Genomic DNA, 20,261 nt, shown 5'->3' on the forward strand with positions numbered 1-20,261 from the left:
TGCATCTGATCTCTGCAGCAACTTCCTTTAATATCTTAGGATGCAACCCATCAGGTCCAGGGGACTTATCAGCCTTTATCTCCATTAGTTTCCCGAGTACTTATTCGCTAGTGATAATTATTGTATTCATTTCTTCCCCCACTTATGCTCTTGATTATTTAGCATTTTAGAATATTATTAAAACGGGATTCTCTAAAAATGGGGCTGTGTCCCCATGAAGGCAGGAATACCAGCGGCAATGACTCCGGCGTCAATGGCCTCCAAAAGTGAGGAATTTTCACCTTTCTAGGGGGCTAGGTTGCCGCCGGAGACGTCCCCGCAGCTCCAGCCGGCGGGGAACGGCCTGCACGAGTGCGCGCATGGGCCAGCGTGAGTGATCTCGCGCATGCGTGGAGGTTCCCTTCTCCGCGCCAGCCCCCGGGCAATATGGCGGAGCCCGCCGCGGAAAAAGTAGGTCTCCACAGAACCAGCCTGCCCACCGGTCGGTAGGCCCTGTTCGCGGGCTATGCCACTATGCCCCCCCCCCGGTCAGATCCCCTCCAGGACGGCCCCCGCACACTTACCTGCCAGGTCCCGCCATGCGTGAGGTGAATAATCCACAGCAGCAGGACTGGGCCAAACTCGTCGGCCACTCGGCCCATTGTAGCCCAGAGAATTGCCGGGGAGGCCCGTCAACGGCCCCCGACTGACGTGGCGGTGATCCCTACAGCGCCCAAAAAATTGCGCCGAAGAATAGGGAGGCCGGCGGTGGGGCGGACCTGGTGCCGGGTCAGAGAATCCTGGCCTTAGTGTCTTACACCATGAAGACATTCTCCCCATTGGTGTAGACTAGATGGGCCGAATGGCTTCTTTCTGCACTCTAAGGATTCTATGATATCAGCCCAGAAGGGAAGCTGATTCCATGATCTTTGTTGTTTGGGGGCAGCATGTTGTGAGGAAGCAAAAGGACCTAAGGTCAGAACCCTTGTGTGCTTTAGACATGACAATACAGGGTTGGAGAGAAGGAAATTTTCATCCTATGTTGGAACCCAAGTCAGGCCAGATCATAGGAATCAGCAATGGAGGACAGAAGGTGGATGAGGTTAAAGTGATTATTTGTTTTGAACAAGATAGAGTGGTTAAGGAGGAAAAAGGAGAGATAAAAAGCAATTGCCATAGTTTCGAAGGGTAACATTGATGACTTTGAACAAGGTGACACCATGCTGTGCTCTATTTTGTAGTATGGGAGGAGTCAGACAAACACCAGAAACAAACATATTTCTGGTTCAACATTTTATTGCCTGTAATTCTAATAAATGTTAGTGTCATACAGTTAACGTACAATAAACTTGAGGCTTCATCATAAAATACTATTTCTACTGAACTTAAATGCTACTTCAATTGTTATTACAAATCAAAACAAAAACTCAATAGAGTAGCAATAATAATTCTAGCACACTTCATTGAGCTTGGGGTTCATGCAATTTTCCCTCCTCCAGGGATGAATTTTGTCACTGCTTGTATGAGGTTGAGAAAGGGCATCCTGAAGTTTTTTCTGGTAGGCTGCTTCTTCCAGCTTTCCTGCCTCCACCTCTCGCTGTTCTTCTGCCTTCTTTATCTCAGCCTGATGCTTTTGGTACCTCATCTGAGCCAGGAGATCCTGCTGGTGCACCTTTTTAATTTGCTTCGCTCTATGATCAAGAAAAGGATTCATGTACATTCATCATTGTTTCTTCTGGTGTTTACAAGCATGAGGCAGTCAGAGCACATAATCATGTCTGGCCCCATAGCTAGAATTCCATAGGACAGGTTGCTGGTCTGTCGCTACCCAACGTCTTTGGCCACACTATGAACATGTGCACCTTGGCCATCAAATCCCGGGGTAGGAACCAAACCTGGAACCACTGGCTCAGAAGCAGGAATGCTACTCGCTGAGCCACTAAACCCTTCAGGTTCATTACTAATGCAATTAAGCACTGTGGCTTCACAGCGCCAGGGTCCCAGGTTCGATTCCCTGCTGGGTCACTGTCTGTGAGGAGTCTGCACGTTCTCCCCATGTCTGCGTGGGTTTCCTCCGGGTGCTCCGGTTTCCACCCACAGTCCAAAGACGTGCAGGTTAGGTGGATTGGCCATCATAAATTGCCCTTAGTGACCAAAAAGGTTAGATGGGGTTATTGGGTTACGGGGATAGGGTGGAAGTGAGGGCTTAAGTGTGTCGATGCAGACCCGATGGGCCGAATGGCCTCCTTCTGCACTGTACGTTCTATGTTCTAATGGTGAGTATATTACATGAAGGACAAAAATCAGGCCTGGTAATGTCCACCCACCACAAGCAGCATGCTGGCATTATCCGTATGGTCAGGTTAAGGATTGGGTCAAATTCGCTGGAGACTGTTACCATCTGTCTTCTTATATTCTCACTTCAACCTCCTGGGAAAATAAACTAATAAAATCCTGGTGGCTATAGTAAGGCTGCATTCAGGAATGCCCAGCCTTCACAGTTGAACACGTGGCTGCAGGAATGGTGTAGGAGGGAGGGCTTCAGGTGTTTGTATAATTGGAGCGCATTCTGGGGAAGGTGGGACCTATACAAGCAGGACGGGTTGCATCTGAACCAGAGGGGCACCAATATCCTGGGGGGGAGGTTTTCTAGTAGTCTTCGGGAGGGTTTAAACTAATTTGGCAGGGGAATGGGAACCGGATTTGTAGTCCAGCAACTAAGGAAGCCGATATTCAGGACGCCAAAGCACGTAGTGATGCAGTGGGGAAGTTAACACTGGCAAAGGAGAGTACTTGCAGGCAAGGAGATGGGTTGAAGTGTGTATACTGCAATGCAAGAAGCATCAGGAATAAGGTGGGTGAACTTTAGGCATGGATCGGTACTTGGGACTACGATGTGGTGGCCATCAAGGAAACTTGGATAGAAGAGGGGCAAAAATGGTTGTTGGAGGTCCCTGGTGATAGATGTTTCAACAAGATTAGGGAGGATGGTAAAAGAGGTGGGGGGGGGGGTGGCATTGTCAATTAGAGATAGTATAATAGCTGCAGAAAGGCAGTTCGAGGGGGATCTGCCTACTGAGGTAATATGGGTTGAAGTCAGAAATAGGAAAGGAGCAGTCACCTTGTTGGGAGTTTTCTATTGGCCCCCCAATAGCAGCAGAGATGTGGAGGAACAGATTGGGAAACAGATTTTGGAAAGGTGCAGAAGTAATGGGTGACTTCAACTTCCCAAACATTGAGTGGAAACTCTTTAGATCAAATAGTTTGGATGGGGTAGTGTTTGTACAGTGTGTCACAGTATGTAGATTGCCTGACCAGAGGGGAGGCCATATTGGATTTAGTACTTGGTAATGAACCAGGGCAGGTGATAGATTTGTTAGTGGGGGAGCATTTTGGAGGTAGTGACCACAATTCTGTGACTTTCACTTTAGTTATGGAGAGGGATAGGTGTGTGCAACAGGGCAAGGTTTACAATTGGGGGAAGGGTAAATACAATGCCGTCAGACAAGAATTGAAGTGCATACGTTGGGAACATAGGCTGTCAGGGAAGGACACATGTGGAACTTGTTCAAGGAACAGGTACTGCGTGTTTTTGATATGTATGTCCCTGTCAGGCAGGGAAGAGATGGTTGAGTGAGGGAACCATGGTTGACAAGAGAGGTTGAATGTCTTGTTAAGAGGAAGAAGGAGACTTATGTACGGCTGAGGAAACAAGGTTCAGACAGGGCGCTGGAGGGATACAAGATAGCCAGGAGGGAACTGAAGAAAGGGATTAGGAGAGCTAAGAGAGGGCATGAAAAATCTTTGGCGGGTAGGATCAAGGAAAACCCCAAGGCCTTTTACACATATGTGAGAAATATGAGAATGACTAGAGCGAGGGTAGGTCCGATCAAGGACAGTAGCGGGAGATTGTGTATTGAGTCTGAAGAGATAGGAGAGGTCTTGAACAAGTATTTTTCTTCAGTATTTACAAATGAGAGGGGCCATATTGTTGCAGAGGACAGTGTGAAACAGACTGGTAAGCTCGAGGAGATACTTGTTAGGAAAGAAGATGTGTTGGGCGTTTTGAAAAACTTGAGGATAGACAAGTCCCCCGGGCCTGACGGGATATATCCAAGGATTCTATGGGAAGCAAGAAATGAAATTGCAGAGCCGTTGGCAATGATCTTTTCGTCCTCGCTGTCAACAGGGGTGGTACCAGAGGATTGGAGAGTGGCGAATTTCGTGCCCCTGTTCAAAAAAGGGAATAGGGATAACCCTGGGAACTACAGGCCAGTTAGTCTTACTTCAGTGGTAGGCAAAGTAATGGAAAGGGTACTGAGGGATAGGATTTCTGAGCATCTGGAAAGACACTGCTTGATTATGGATAGTCAGCACGGATTTGTGAGGGGTAGGCCTTGCCTTACAAGTCTTATTGACTTCTTTGAGGAGGTGACCAAGCATGTGGATGAAGGTAAAGCAGTGGATGTAGTGTACATGGATTTTAGTAAGGCATTTGATAAGGTTCCCCATGGTAGGCTTATGCAGAAAGTAAGGAGGCATGGGATAGTGGGAAATTTGGCCAGTTGGATAACAAACTGGCTAACCGATAGAACAGAGAGTGGTGGTGGATGGCAAATATTCAGCCTGGAGCCCAGTTACGAGTGGCGTACCGCAGGGATCAGTTCTGGGTCCTCTGCTGTTTGTGATTTTCATTAACGACTTGGATGAGGGAGTTGAAGGGTGGGTCAGTAAATTTGCAGATGATACAAAGATTGGCGGAGTTGTGGATAGTGAGGAGGGCTGTTGTCGGCTTCAAAAAGACATAGATAGAATGCAGAGCTGGGCTGAGAAGTGGCAGATGGAGTTTAACCAAGACAAGTGTGAGGTTGTCCATTTTGGAAGGACAAATATGAATGTGGAATACAGGGTTAACGGTAGGGTTCTTGGCAATGTAGAAGAGCAGAGAGATCTTGGGGTCTATGTTCATAGATCTTTGAAAGTTGCCACTCAAGTGGATAGAGCTGTGAAGAAGGCCTATGGTGTGCTAGCGTTCATTAGCAGAGGGATTGAATTTAAGAGCTGTGAGGTGATGATGCAGCTGTACAAAACCTTGGTCAGGCCACATTTGGAGTACTGTGTGCAGTTCTGGTCACCTCATTTTAGGAAGGATGTGGAAGCTTTGGAAAAGGTGCAAAGGAGATTTACCAGGATGTTGCCTGGAATGGAGAGTAGGTCTTATGAGGAAAGGTTGAGGGAGCTAGGCCTTTAGAACGGAGAAGGATGAGGGGCGACTTGATAGAGGTTTATAAGATGATCAGGGGAATAGATAGACAGTCAGAGACATTTTCCCCAGGTGGAACAAACCATTACAAGGGGACATAAATTTAAGGTAAATGGTGGAAGATATAGGGGGGATGTCAGAGGTAGGTTCTTTACCCAGAGAGTAGTGGGGGCATGGAATGCACTGCCTGTGGAAGTAGTTGAGTTGGAAACGTTAGGGACCTTCAAGCGCCTATTGGATAGGTACTTGGATTAGGGTAGAATAATGGAGTGTAGATTAATTTCTTCTTAAGGGCAGCACGGTAGCATTGTGGATAGCACAATTGCTTCACAGCTCCAGGGTCCCAAGTTCGATTTCGACTTGGGTCACTATCTGTGTAGAGTCTGCACATCCTCCCCGTGTGTGCGTGGGTTCCCCCCCGGTACTCCGGTTTCCTCCCACAGTCCAAAGATGTGCAGGTTGGGTGGATTGGTCATGATAAATTGCCCTTAGTGTCCAAAATTCTATGATTAACCTAGGACAAAAGTTCGGCACAACATCGTGGGCCGAAGGACCTATTCTGTGCTGTATTTCTCTATCTATCTATCTATCCATTTCCATCATCCTCAGCTCTTGCCGGAACTGGCAGGGTCAGTGAGTAGGCACTTAATTTACATGGGGTCAGTAAGTACCTGCCAGTGGCAGGCAGCCAGAAGATTCAAGGAGGGTGCTGAAGAGCTGTCCAAGTAGCACCTTGAAAAACTAGCTGTGCAAGGGTGCTGGTCGAATAACATTTTAAGATCTAATCAGAACACCCATCTTGTCTTTGGTATCTACTCAGTGCAGTCCAGCTGGATCCAGTATGCTTCATGAGATAAATGAGCCAGGGAAGTTGTAACGTCCTAATTTCCACTAGTCTGGGGTCATCTTCTAAGGTCTTTTTTCAAAGGTTTGGTGGAAGTGCTGTCCCCTTACAATGCCAACTGAGTACAACCAGAATTGACAGGGACCTTGTGAAAGTTGAGTCCTCAAAGCATATTTGGGGCCGCGTCTCGAAAGCTGAAACATTGGGCAAAATGTTATGTCCCTCTGCCGATGGGTTTGTTGGCAGGAGGGGGGAGGGGGGAAATAACATTTATTGCATGGCCTTCCAAAGCATTCCCGCCTGCCCCAACCTCTGTACAATTTTAGATTTGGATGGATGAGGCCCATCTGCCTTTGCCCCAGTTGAGGCTTCTAAGTGGCCAATTATTGACTGATTTGGGCTGATTATTGGGCTGATTTGTGTGTCCACCCAGCCTCAATATACAGGCTGAAGGGGTTTAGTGGCAGGCTGGAGTTCGGAAATTAATCCTGTTCAGATCGCGGGTGGGAAAGGAGAGGGTGTGCCTTCATCAGCAACGTCCGTTTCACCTCACCCTACAAAAGGTCTGACCCCTGCAGATGTTCCTCACCTTCACCCCCTACCCAGCTTGACCAACACCCCAATGCCTCTCTGTCCACCTCCCTAGGCCTCACCTCTCCCCACCCTGAAACAACCAAAACTCACTTGGTCCTGGACTCATGGACCTTGGGCTCAATAGACTGAATGCAGTTCCAGTCCTGTTCACTGTAGGTTCTGGCACTGCCAATCTAGGTGAGCATGTGTTCTCTGCCGACTCTTCGGATAATGGGAAGTTAAATGATGATGCCAGCTAAAAAATCCTGCCCATTGCTTTAAAGAAGTCTTTTTGTCAACTAAGTAGGTGAGATTTCACTTTATTAATGGTCAACTTAAGGGTGGCACGGAGGTGCAGTGGTTACACTGCTGCCTCACGGCACCGAGGACCCAGGCTCGATCCCGGTGCCCGTGTCACTGTCCGTGTGGAGGTTGCACATCCTCCCAGTGTCTGCATGGGTCTCACCCCCACAACCCAATAGGTTGTGCAGGGTAGGCAGATTAGCCATGCTAAATTGCCCCTTAATTAGGGAAAAATATTTGGGTACTCTAAATTCATTTTTAAAAATTAATAGTCAACTTGCACCATCTACTGACAATTCAGGTGCATTACATTATTTCTATTCCTACAGTAAAAGATTTTTATTTTGTTTTCCCTTGCCATGTGATGTATCAAGCAGAAAATAGACATGCTTATATCTGTTTCCGTGGGTAGTGTTTCCTCAAACAGGTCACCACTCTGTCACCAAAGCATATTGTCTGAGGGCACCACTCCACATCAAGCATGGCTAACCAGGAGACTCTCCCACTCTTGGCACCAGCCACTGGCAAAACAATTTGCAGGTTGATAGCTAACAATTATGAGCGCACCATCCTAGGTCACCAAGTCTTGGTGTGGAATTCTAACCCAGATCTTCGGTCTCAGAGTCACGGATGCTACCAACTGCACCACCAAGACCTCCTACAGTAAACCATGCTGGTTTAAAAAATCCTCAAACCTTCCATTTCTCTGGCTAGTCGTCTATCCAACCTTTGCTTTTTCTCCATTGTTCTGAATCATGTCTACCCCAACGTGTTTCAAACTGTCCAATATGCCTTCCAGTCCACCCAGTCCTGAGAGTGGTCAAAGTAACATACAATGCCGACGAATCATGCCCACATGTTTCGCGGGTGTCCGAGGTTGAGGGGGTTTTGGATTGGATTTGTGGACATAATGCCAAAGACTTTGGGGGTACAGGTAGCCCCGGGTCTGATGGTTGCGATATTTGGAGTGTCAGAGGATCGGGGAGTATAGGTGGGGAGGCTGATGTGTTGCCCTTTGCCTCCCTCATAGCCCAGGGATGGATTTTGTTATGCTGGCATGACTGGGAGCCACCGAGAGCAGGCGTATTGTTGAGCGATTTGGCAGTTTTGCATTTGGAGAAGATTTGGATTTGGGTTTGTCATGTGTACAAAGTACAGTGAAAAGTATTGTCCTGCATAATGTCCAGACAGATCATTTCATACATTAAAACATAGGTCATACGATAGATACTCAATGTAAATACATAGACATTGGGTGACGCATACGGAGCATACTACCACTCCGTCGCGAAGAATCATGGAGAGATCAGTCCAGTCCATAGGAGAGTCATTCAGGGAACATCATGGATGAAGCTGTTTTTGAATTTGTTAGTGTGTGTTCTCATACTTTTGTATCTCCTGCCCAATGGAAGTGATTGGAAGAGAGAATAACCTAGGTCTTTGATTATGTTGCCTGCTTTCCCAAGGCAGCGGTCAATGGATGGGAGGTGGGCTTGCGTGATGGACTGGGTAATGTTCACGACTCTGGAGCTTCTTACAGTCTTGAGCCGAGCAGTTGCCATACCGGGCTGTGATGCAGCCAGGAAGGATGCTTTCTATGGTGCATGTGTACAAATTGGTAAGAATCAATGTGGACATGCCAAATATCTTTAGTTTCCTGAGGAAGTATAGGCTCTGTTGTGCTTTCTTGGTCATTGCGCTGATGTGGGTGGACCAGGACAGATTGTTAGTGATGTGCAGAACTAGGAATTTGAAGCTGTCAACCATCTCCATCTCGGCACCACTGATGCAGATAGGGGTGTGTATGAAACTTTGCTTCCTGAAGTCAATGACCAGCTCTTTAGTTTTGCTGACATTGAGGGAGAGATTGTTGTCAGTACACCATGCCACTAGGTTCTCTATCTGCCTCCTGTACTCTGATTCATCATTGTTCGAGATCCAACCCACTATGGTCGTGTCATCAGCAAACTTGTAGATGGAGCTGGAGACTAAGTTCACCATTTGAGCTGCGGAGGAAGAGCTCACCTCGAGGTGGAAGCTGTTTATCAACTTCATTAAGGAGTATTGAAGTGTCAGCGGGGTGGAGGTTCTGTTATTTCTGTTTGGGCTGGGAGGGGTTCAGGTGAAAAACTTGGAAGGGGAAATGGAGGCATAGACTATTTTCTAAATGGGGAAACGCTTAGGAAATGATAAGCACAAAGAGACTTGGGAGTCCTTGTTCACAATTCTCTTAAGGTTACGTGCAGGTTCAGTCGGCCGTTAGGAAGGCAAATGCAATGTTAGCATTCATGTCGAGAGGGCTAGAATACAAAACCAGGGATGTACTTCTAAGGCTGCATAAGGCTATGGTCAGACCCCATTTGGAGTATTGCGAGCAATTCTGGGCCTCGTATCCAAGGAAGGATGTGCTGACCTTGGAAAGGGTCCAGAGGAGGTTCACAAGAATGATCCTGGGAATGAAGAGCAGTTGAGTACTCTGGGTCTGTATTCATTGGAGTTTAGAAGGATGAGGGGGGATCTTATTGAAACCTACAGGATACTGCGTGGCTTGGATAGAGTACCGGTAGATGTGGAGAGGATGTTTCCACTTGTAGGGAAAACTAGAACCAGAGGACGCAATCTCAGACTAAAGGGACGACCCTTTAAAACAGAGATGAGGAGGAATTTCTTGAGCCAGAGGGTGGTGAATCTGTGGAACTCTTTGCCACAGAAGGCTGTGGAGGCCAAATCACTGAGTGTCTTTAAGACAGAGACAGATAAGTTTTTGATCAATAAGGGGATCAGGGGTTATGGGGAGAAGGCAGGAGAATGGGGATGAGAACAATATCAGCCATGATTGAATGGCGGAGCAGACCTGATGGGCCGAGTGGCCTAATTCTGCTCCCATGTCTTATGGAAAAGGGGGATGGGTGCCGAAGTGGCAGCAGGGAGAGTGGAGGGTATTCGTTGGGGGTGTGTAGGGATGTGGTGGATGTTTTTCTGTTTCTTTGTTATGTATATATTTGAAAATTCCTTCAATAAAATGTTTTATAGAAAAAGTAACATACAGCATCTTGTGATATCCTGTGACATTCTGTGACCATCTTTCATCATTCTCCTCAATCCTATGTGGAACACAGACATAGACATAGAACATTACAGCGCAGTACAGGCCCTTCGGCCCTCGATGTTGCGCCGACCTGGGAAACCCCTCTAAAGCCCATCTACACTATTCCCTTATCATCCATATGCCTATCCAATGACCATTTGAATGCGTTTAGTGTTGGCGAGTCCACTACTGTTGCAGGCAGGGCATTCCACGCCCTTGCTTCTCTCTGAGTAAAGAACCTACCTCTGACATCTGTCCTATATCTATCTCCCCTCAATTTAAAGCTATGTCCCCTCGTGCTAGACATCACCATCCGAGGAAAAAGGCTCTCACTATCCACCCTATCTAATCCTCTGATCATTTTGTATGCCTTAATTAAGTCACCTCTTAACCTTCTTCTCTTTAACAAAAACAGCCCCAAGTCCCTCAGCCTTTCCTCATAAGATCTTCCCTCCATACCAGGCAACATTCTGGTAAATCTCCTCTGCACCCTTTCCAATGCTTCCACATCCTTCCTATAATGCAGCGTCCAGAACTGCACGCACTACTCCAAATGCGGCCGCACCAGAGTTATGTACAAGTGCAACATGACCTCATGGCTCCGAAACTCAATTCCTCTACCAATAAAAACGAACACACTGTACGCCTCCTGAACAACCCTCTCAACCTGGATGGCAACTTTTAGGATCTATGTACATGTGAGGAATTGAACAAATGAATGTGATATAAAATAGGATTATTAGTTAAAATAGTATGGATAATAGGGCCTGTCCGATGGTAGTGAGCTCACAGACAAAGGACAAAGGAATTCAGCAAAGCCTGGCTAGAAAGGGGGAGGATAGCCTTGTGGAGAGAATGGTGAAAAGGATGCTGGGTAACAAGAGGCCTAGGATTGGGAAATGTGAAGTGAGCCAATCAGGATATATGGCCAGGTCAGAAGGTGAATAGAATGACCAATGGGAAGCTTGTATGCGAATCTTGATGTGATTCAATCAATATGTGCTGTAATTTCTTTGTTCTCTCCCTCACTAACGTTTGGGAGCGCTAGAAGACAGCTGCGTGTTCTAAGGTCCCACGAGTGAGTCAGCCTTGCAAGCTGGTGGAAAAAAACAATAATTGATACCTGCAGATATGCCTCGGATTTTATTGAGCCCAGACTGGCAGCAAAAGGATCAGGGATTGACACATGAAATGAAATGAAAATCACTTATTGTCACGAGTAGGCTTCAAATGAAGTTACTGTGAAAAGCCCCTAGTCGCCACATTCCGGCGCCTGTTCGGGGAGGCTGTTACGGGAATTGAACCGTGCTGCTGGCTTGCCTTGGTCTGCTTTCAAAGCCAGCGATTTAGCCCAGTGAGCTAAACAGCTAGACACCGAGATCTCTCTGCTCATCCACATTACCAAGAATACCATTAGCCCAGCACTCTGTATTCCTATTACTCCTTCCAAAATGAATCACCTCATACTTTTCTGCATTAAACTCCATTTGCCATCTGTCAGCCCAGCTCTGCAGCTTATCTATGTCCCTCTGTAACTTGAAACATCCTTCTGCACTGTCCACAGCTCCACCAACTTTAGTGTCATCTGCAAATTTACTCACCCATCCTTCTACACCCTCCTCCAGGTCATTTATAAAAATGACAAAAAGCAGTGGCCCCAAAACAGATCATTGTGGTACACCACTAGTAACTGAAAAAAATGAAAATCGCTTATTGTCACTAGTAGGCTTCAAATGAAGTTACTGTGAAAAGCCCCTAGTCGCCACATTCCGGCACCTGTTCGGGGAGGCTGTTAACTGGACACCAGTCTGAACATTTCCCATCAATCACCACCCTTTGTCTTCTTCCAGCTAGCCAATTTCTGATCCAAACTGCTAAATCACCCTGAATCCAATGCCTCCGTATTTTCTGCAATAGCCTACCGTGGGGAACCTTATCAAACGCTTTACTGGAATCCATATACACCACATCAACTGCTTTACCCTCATCCATCTGTTTGGTCACCTTCTCAAAGAGCTCAATAAGGTTTGTGAGGCACGACCTCACAAAACCATGTTGACTATCTCTAATCAAATTATTCCTTTCCAGATGATTATACATCCTATCTCTTATAAACCTTTCCAAGACTTTGCCCACAACAGAAGTAAGGCTCACTGGTCTATAGTTATTGGGGTTGTCTCTACTCCCCTTCTTGAACAAGGGGACATTTGCTATCCTCCAGTCTTCTGGCACTATTCCTGAAGACAAAGATGACTTAAAGATCAAAGCCAAAGGCTCAGCAATCTCCTCCCTAGCTTCCCAGAGAATCCTAGGATAAATCCCATCTGGCCCAAGGGACTTATCGATTTTAACACTTTCCAGAATCGCTAACACCTCCTCTTTATGTACCTCAAGCCCTTCTAGTCTAGTAGCCTGTATCTCAGTATTCTCCTCGACAACATTGTCCTTTTTCCTGTGTGAATACTGACGTAAAATACTCATTTAGCACCTCTCCTATCTCCTCCGACTCCACGCACAACTTCCCACTACTGTCCTTGACTGGCCCTACTCTTACCCTTTTATTCCTGACATATCTATAGAAAGCTTTAGGGTTATCCTTGATCCTACCTACCAAAGACTTCTCATGTCCCCTCCTGGCTCTTCTTAGCTCTCTCCTTAGATCCTTCCTAGCTAACTTGTAATTCTCAAGCGCCCTAACGGAACCATCACATCTCATCATTACATAAGCCTCCTACTTCCTCTTGACAAGTGTTTCAACTGCTTTAGTAAACCATGGTTCCCTCGCGCGACCACTTCCTCCCTGCCTGACAGGTACATACTTATCAAGGACACGCAGTAGCTGTTCCTTGAACATGCTCCACATTTCCATTGTGCCCATCCCCTGCAGTTTCCCTCTCCATCCGATGCATCCTAAGTCTTGCCTCATCGCACATTATTGCCTTTCCCCCAGATATGACTCTTGCGGTATATACCTATCCCTTTCCATCACTAAAGTAAATGTAATCGAATTGTGGTCAGTATCACCAAAGTGCTCACCTACCTCCAAATCTAACACCTGTCCTGGTTCATTACCCAGTACCAAATCCAATACGGCCTCGCCTCTCGTTGGCCTATCTATATACTGCATCAGGAAACCCTCCTGCACACATTGGACAACAACGGACGCATCTAAAGTACTCGAACTATAGTGTTTCCAGTCAATATTTGGAAAGTTAAAGTCCCCCATAACAACTACCCTGTTACTTTCGTTCCTATCCAGAATCATCTTTGCAATCCTTTCCTCTACATCTCTGGAACTTTTCGGAGGCCTATAGAAAACCCAGTAAGAAGTCTTACAACACCAGGTTAAAGTCCAACAGGTTTGTTTCAAAGACGAGCTTTCGGAGCGCAGCTCCTTCCTCAGGTGAATCCTCGCCATTCACCTGAGGAAGGAGCTGCGCTCTGAAAGCTCGTGTTTGAAACAAACCTGTTGGACTTTAACCTGGTGTTGTAAGACTTCTTACTGTGCTCACCCCAGTCCAACGCCGGCATCTCCACATTATAGAAAACCCCTAAGAGGGTGACCTCTCCTTTCCTGTTTCTAAACTCAGCCCATACTACCTCAGTAGTCGAGTCCTCATCAAACGTCCTTTCAGCCACCGTAATACTGTCCTTGACGAACAATGCCACCCCTCCCCCTCTCTTACCACCTTCCCTGAGCTTAATGAAATATCTATACCCCGGCACCTACAACAACCATTCATCTCCCTGGTCTATCCATGTCTCCACAACATCGAAGTCCCAGGTACCAACCCATGCCGCAAGCTCACCCACCTTATTCCAGATGCTCCTGGCATTGAAGTAGACGCACTTTAAACCACCTTCCTTCCTGCCGGTGTACTCCTGCAACTTTGAAACCTTACTCATGACCTCACTATTCTCAACCTCTTGTGTACTGGAGCTGCAATCCAGGTTCCCAATTCCCTGCTGAACTAGTTTAAACCCTCCCGAAGAGCATTAGCAAACCTCACCCCCCCCCCCCCCCCCCAAGGATATTAGTACCCCTCTGGTCCAGGTGTAGACCATCCCGTTTGTAGAGGTCCCACCTACCCCAGAATGAGCCCCAATTATCCATTAATCTGAAACCCTCCCTCCTGCATCATCCCTGTAGCCACGTGTTCAACTGCTCTCTCTCCCTATTCCTCGACTCGCTAGCACGTGGCACGGGTAACAACCCAGAGATAATAACTCTGTTTGTCCTGGATCTAAGTTTCCACCCTAGCTCCCTGAATTCCTGCCTTACATCCCTATCTCTTTTCCTACCTATGCCGTTGGTACCTATGTGGACCACGACTTAGGGCTGCTCCCCCTTAAGGATCCCGAAAACACAATCTGAGACATCGCGGACCCTGGCGCCTGGGAGGCAACACACCAACCGCGAGTCTCTCTCGTTCCCACAGAATCTCCTATCTATCCCCCTAACTATGGAGTCTCCAATGACTAATGTTCTTCTCCTCTCCCCCCTTCCCTTCTGAGCAACAGGGACAGTCTCTGTGCCAGAGACCTGTACCCCTTGGCTGACCCCTGGTAAATCCCCCCCCAACAGTATCCAAAGCGGTATACCTGTTACTAAGGGGAACAACCACAGGGGATCCCTGTACAGACTGCTTCCCCCCAGCCCCTCTCACTGTCACCCATCTCTCTTTATTCTTTGGCGTAACTACCTCCCTGAAGCTTCTATCTGTGACCACCTCTGTCTCCCGAATGATCCAAAGTTCATCCAGCTCCAGCTCCAGTTCCTTAACACGGTTTCTGAGGAGCTGGAAGTTACTCATTGGGAAAGCAGCAGGTTAGGGAATCAGACATGGAGATCAATGTAGTTCATAAAACATAGGATTTACAGTGCTGAAGTAGGCCATTTGGCCCATCGAGTCTGCATGGCCCTTGGAAAGATCATCCCACTTAAGCCCATGCCTCCACCTTGTCCCCGTAACCCAGTAATCCCACCCAATCTTTTTGGACGCTAAGGGCAATTTATCATAGCCAATCCACCTAACATGCACATCTTTGGACTGTGGGAGGAAACCGGAGCACCCCAAGGAAACCCACGCACACACGGAGAATGTGCAGACTCTGCACCAACAGTGACCCAAGCCGGGAATTGAACCTGGAACCCTAGAGCTGTGAAGCAACTGTGCTGACCACTGTGCTACTGTGCTGGTTTATCAATGCTTCTAATTTTCCTATCATTAGGGTGGTGGGTGCCCTTTCAAAGGCTGGCTAGTTAAGTGCCTTATGGGCACTTAATTCTAGCAGGCCTTTCTTAATGGAGGCAACACGAGATTCCTGCCAGTTCTCCAGCCTGTGGGTGAGACATCAACACCAACATTAAATTCTGCCCCATGAGGCACGTTTGGAGGGGAAGAAAACAGACACAGTACAAATATCCACAAATTCTTTACTGGGCATCAGATGACACCAAACACGGTGACAGACAAGTTATGTGTCAATAGTATGGTAAAATCGAAAATTCCTGAGGAAGTTTTTAATGATGGGAAGAAAAGTCACAAACCAGGGGTATTTATTCACAATATATATTAATGATTTAGATGAGGGAACAAAATGTAATATCGCCAAATCTGCAGACGACCCAGTTGTGTGAGATGGTGAGTTGTGAGGAGGATGCAGAGATCCTTCAGTGTCCTTCAGTGTGATTTGGACAAGTTGAGTGAGTGGGCAAATGAATGGCAGATTTGGAGAAATGCAAGGTTATCCACTTAGGTAGCAAACACAGGAAGGCAGAATATTATCTGAAATGGTCATAAATTCGGAGAGGGGAATGTGCAACGAGACCTGGGTGTTCTGGTACACCGGTCACTGAATGTAAGCATTCAGGTACAGCAGGCGGTAAATAAGGCAAATGGTATGTTGGCCTTCATAGTGAGAAGATTCAAGCACAGAGGCAAGGATGTGTTGCTGCAATTATACAGGGCCTTAGTGAGGCCACACCTGGAGTATTGTGTGCAGTTTTGGTCTCCTTATCTGAAGAAGGATGTTCCTGCTCTCGAGGGAGTGCAGCAAAGGTTTACCAGACTGATTCATGGAATGGCGGGACTGATATATGAGGAGAGATTGAATCAGTTAGGATTGTATTCGTGGAGTTCAGAAGAATATGGGGAGGATCTCATAGAAATCTATAAATTCAGTGGTTAGCACTGCTGCCTCACAGCACGAAGGTCCCAGGTTCGAATCTGCCCTGGGTCACTGTCCGTGTGGAGTTTACACATTCTCCCCGTGTTTGAGTGGGTTTCGCCCCCACAACCCAAAGATGTGCAGTGTAGGTGGATTGGCCATGCTAAATTGCCTTTTAATTCGAAAAAATCAATTGGGTGCTCTAAATCTTTTTTTAAAAAAAGGTCTAGACAGGGTTGATGCAGGAAGGATGTTCTCGATCCAGGGGTCCAGAACCAGGGGTCACAGAACGAGGATACAGGGTAGACCATTTAGGACAAAGATGAGGAGAAAGTTCTTCACCCAGAGAGTGGTCATCGGCCTGTGAAATCCGTTACCATAGGAAGTAGCTGAGGCCAGAACATTGCATATTTTCAAGAAGTAGTTAGATTTAGCACTTAGATGTAGGGCAAAGGGGATCAAAGGATATGGGGCGGAAAGCAGGATTGGGCTATTGATTTGGATGATCAGCCATGATCATAATGAATGGCGGAGTAGGCTCAAAGGGCCAAATGGCATCCTCCTGCCCATATTTTCTATGTTTCTAGATGTAAGTGGTGAGCCTCGGAATTTATGAGGAGGGAGAAGGGGAGCACAGTTCTGTGGCAGGTTGACTGGACTGTCAGTTGTCAGGTGGGAAAGTCAGCAATAGAAGGCCACAATCAGGAACCCTCAGGGTTGATTTCCAGGAAACTTAAAGATCAGGAGTGGGGGATTGCAACATGGAAATTGGGAGAGTGGGAAAGGTCTGGACTTGCTATGGGGTGGAGGAAGTCGGTGTCAGCCTGAGTGGGTGAAGGGATTGGGGATGGTTGACTTCTGATGGCAACGGGAAGAGGTTGTGATCTCCAGAAGGGTTATTTGAGGAGCCAAGGGCAGCATTCCTGCTATTCCTGACTCACAGGATTATTAGAAAAAGTAATTACCCGCTGAGCTTGTTGCTCCCGCCTAGTGATCAGAGTCACTATATAATGTATTTCACGTTTAGGTCTTACGGCTTTTTAACATTGACGAACAGATGATTTTTACATTCACACCATATATATTCCACAACGACATACCTGGCCAATCTCTCTTCTTCCACCTTTTCCTGCTGTTCAATGGATTTAATCAGTTTTTCTCGTTCCTTTGCCACCTGTTGTGGGTTCTTTGTATTTTATCCACTGAAAAGAGAAAGCATAAATTTTTCTGTGCATCATCCACCATTTGGAAATTATATTCAAGGGGCAGTGACAGGTTGGCTGAGTGGGACAGGAAGAAGATTCGGGAGATGAGATCAACATCCATCAAGCTGATTGTCAAGAAGGTTAAGTGAGAAAGGTAGATGGGCAATTGCTGTTTGTCACACAACAGCAACAGATGCTTCAATAGGGCCCTCCAAAGAATACTGAAAAATACTGAGAGGAATAGAATCACAAGATTGAAACAGCACAAGGAGGCCATTCGATCGGTCACATCTACACCGGCTTTCTGATTGAGCAATTAACCTCAGACTCACGCCTTCTCCCTGTAACCCTGTACATTCTTCCATTTCAGATAATAAACCAATTCCCTCTTGGTGCCTCAATTGTATCTGCCTCCGTCACACTCTCAGGACACATTCCAGATCTTAACTACTTACTGCATGAAAATGTTTCTCCTCGTGTCTGCATTTCTTCTTTTGCCAATGACCTTAAAAATCTGTGCCCTCTTGTTCTCGATTCTTCCACTACTGGAAACTGTTTTTCCAATGTCTGCTCTATCTAGTTTTCTCATGATTTGGAATATCTATACCAAGACTCCTCTCATGGTCTTTTTCAAGGAAATCAATTCCAACTTCTCCTAAAACTCTAAAGTTCCTCACCCCTTAGAACCATACTCATGATTTTTTTCTAAATTGTGGTGTCCAGAATTGGATGCAATATTCCAGCTGAGATTTAACATCCTTGCTTTTGTACTCTATTAATGCCCCTATTAATAAAGCCGAAGACACTGTATACTTTATTAAACACCCCTCTCAAAACGGTCCTGCCGCCTTCAATTACTTGTGCACATATGTACCCTCTGCTCCTGCACCCATTTTATATTTGTACTCTTATTTTATATTGGTGGGATCCTCTGTTCCGAATTCGCCCCGCCATTGCTGCCAGCGAGAACGGAGAATTTGGCACTCAGCCAAAGCTCCATTCACTGCAGCAGGACCGGAGAATCCCACTCATTGTCTTCCCATGATCTTCAAACCAAATGAATCTCTTCATTGAATTGAATTTCAACTGCTACTTGCCTGTCAGTGTCCTCTTGAAGTTCTACACTACCCTCCTCACAGTTCAGTGCTTCCAAGCTTATCATCCAGAAACTTTGTGATTGCTCCCTGTACACCAATGTCCAGATCATTAATATATATCCGGAAGACTAAGAGTCCCAAAACTTACCTGGTAAACTCCATTACAAACCTTCTACCAGTCCAAAATAAATCCATTAACCACTACTCACTGTTTTCTGCCAATTTCATATCCATGTTGCTATTGTCCCTTTTATTGCAATTTTAGCATGGTCAATCCACCTAACCTGCACATCTTTGGACACTAAGGGACAATTTTAACATGGCCAATCCACCTAACCTGCACATCTTTGGACTGTGGGAGGAAACTGGAACACCCGGAAAAAATTCATGCAGACACGGGAAGAACATGTAAACTTCAGGGTAGCCAGGGAAAGGGTTGGCTCACTGAAGGACAGGGGAGGGAATCTATGTGTGGAGCCAGAGGAAATGGGTGAGGTACTAAATGAATACTTTGCAACGGTATTCACCAAAGAGAAGGAATTGGTGGATGTTGAGTCTGGAGAAGGGTGTGTAGATAGTCTGGGTCACACTGAGATCCAAAAAGACGATGTGTTGGGCATCTTGAAAAATATTAAGGTGGACGAGTCCCCAGGGATCTACCCCAGAACACTGAAGGAGGCAAGAGAGGAAATTGCTGAGGCCTTGAGAGAAATCTTTGGATCCTCACTGTCTTCAGGTGATGTCCCAGAGGACTGGAAAATAGCCAATGTTGTTCCTTTGTTTAAGAAGGGTAGCAAGGATAATCGAGGGAAATAAAGGCCGGTGAGCCTTACGTCAGTGGTAGGGAAATTACTGGAGAGAATTCTTTGAGACAGGATCTACTCCCATTTGGAAGCAAGTGGTCGTATTAGTGAGAGGTAGCACGGTTTTGTTGAGGGGAGGTAGCGTCTCACTAACTTGATACAGTTTTTCGAGGAGCACTGATCCCTGCGGAACACCACTAGTCACAGCCCTCCAAAGCTGATTGATGCAGGTAGGGCAGTGGATGTTGTCTATATGGACTTCAGTAAGGCCTTTGACAAGCTCCCTCATGGGAGACTGGTACAAAAAGGTGAAGTCACACGGGATCAGAGATGAGTTGGCAAGATTGATACAGAACTGGCTAGGTCATAGAAGGCAGAGAGTAGCAATGGAAGGGTGCTTTTCTGATTGGAGGGCTGTGACTAGTGGTGTTCCGCAGGGATCAGTGCTGGGACCTTTGCTGTTCTTAATATATATATAAATAATTTGGAGGAAAATGTAACTGGTCTGATTAGTAAGTTTGCGGATGACACAAAGGTTGGTGGAATTGCGGATAGCAATGAGGACTGTCAGAGGCTACAGCAGGATTTAGATCGTTTGGAGACTTGGGCAGCGAGATGGCAGATGGAGTTTAATCTGGACAAATGTGAGGTAATGTATTTTGGAAGGTCTAATACAGGTAGGGAATATGCAGTGAATGGTAGACCCTCAAGAGTATTGACAGTCAGAGAGATCTAGGTGTACAGGTCCACAGATCACTGAAAGGGGCAACACAGGTGGAGAAGGTAGTCAAGAAGGCATACGGCATGCTTCCTTCATTGGCCGGGGCATTGAGTATAAAAATTGGCAAGCCATGTTGCAGCTATATAGAACGTTAGTCAGGCCACATTTGGAGTATAGTGTTCAATTCTGGTCGCCATACTACCAGAAGGATGTG

General features: G+C 46.5%; 1 protein-coding gene across 1 annotated transcript in view; it reads right to left on the bottom strand.

Annotated features, from left to right (window-relative positions):
* Positions 1 to 1,472: 1,472 nt before the first annotated feature.
* Positions 1,473 to 20,261, bottom strand: part of LOC119962643 (cilia- and flagella-associated protein 53-like) — an 82,359-nt gene continuing 63,570 nt past the window's right edge. The window contains exons 7-8 of the mRNA XM_038790511.1: positions 17,322 to 17,423; positions 1,473 to 1,670 (exon numbers count right to left, since the gene is read on the bottom strand). Coding sequence (XP_038646439.1) covers positions 17,371 to 17,423 — 53 coding nt within the window. The 3' untranslated portion in view covers positions 1,473 to 1,670; positions 17,322 to 17,370. The remainder of the gene's footprint in view (positions 1,671 to 17,321; positions 17,424 to 20,261) is intronic.

Source organism: Scyliorhinus canicula, chromosome 3, assembly GCF_902713615.1.
Source record: "Scyliorhinus canicula chromosome 3, sScyCan1.1, whole genome shotgun sequence".
NCBI classification, from domain to species: domain Eukaryota; kingdom Metazoa; phylum Chordata; class Chondrichthyes; order Carcharhiniformes; family Scyliorhinidae; genus Scyliorhinus; species Scyliorhinus canicula.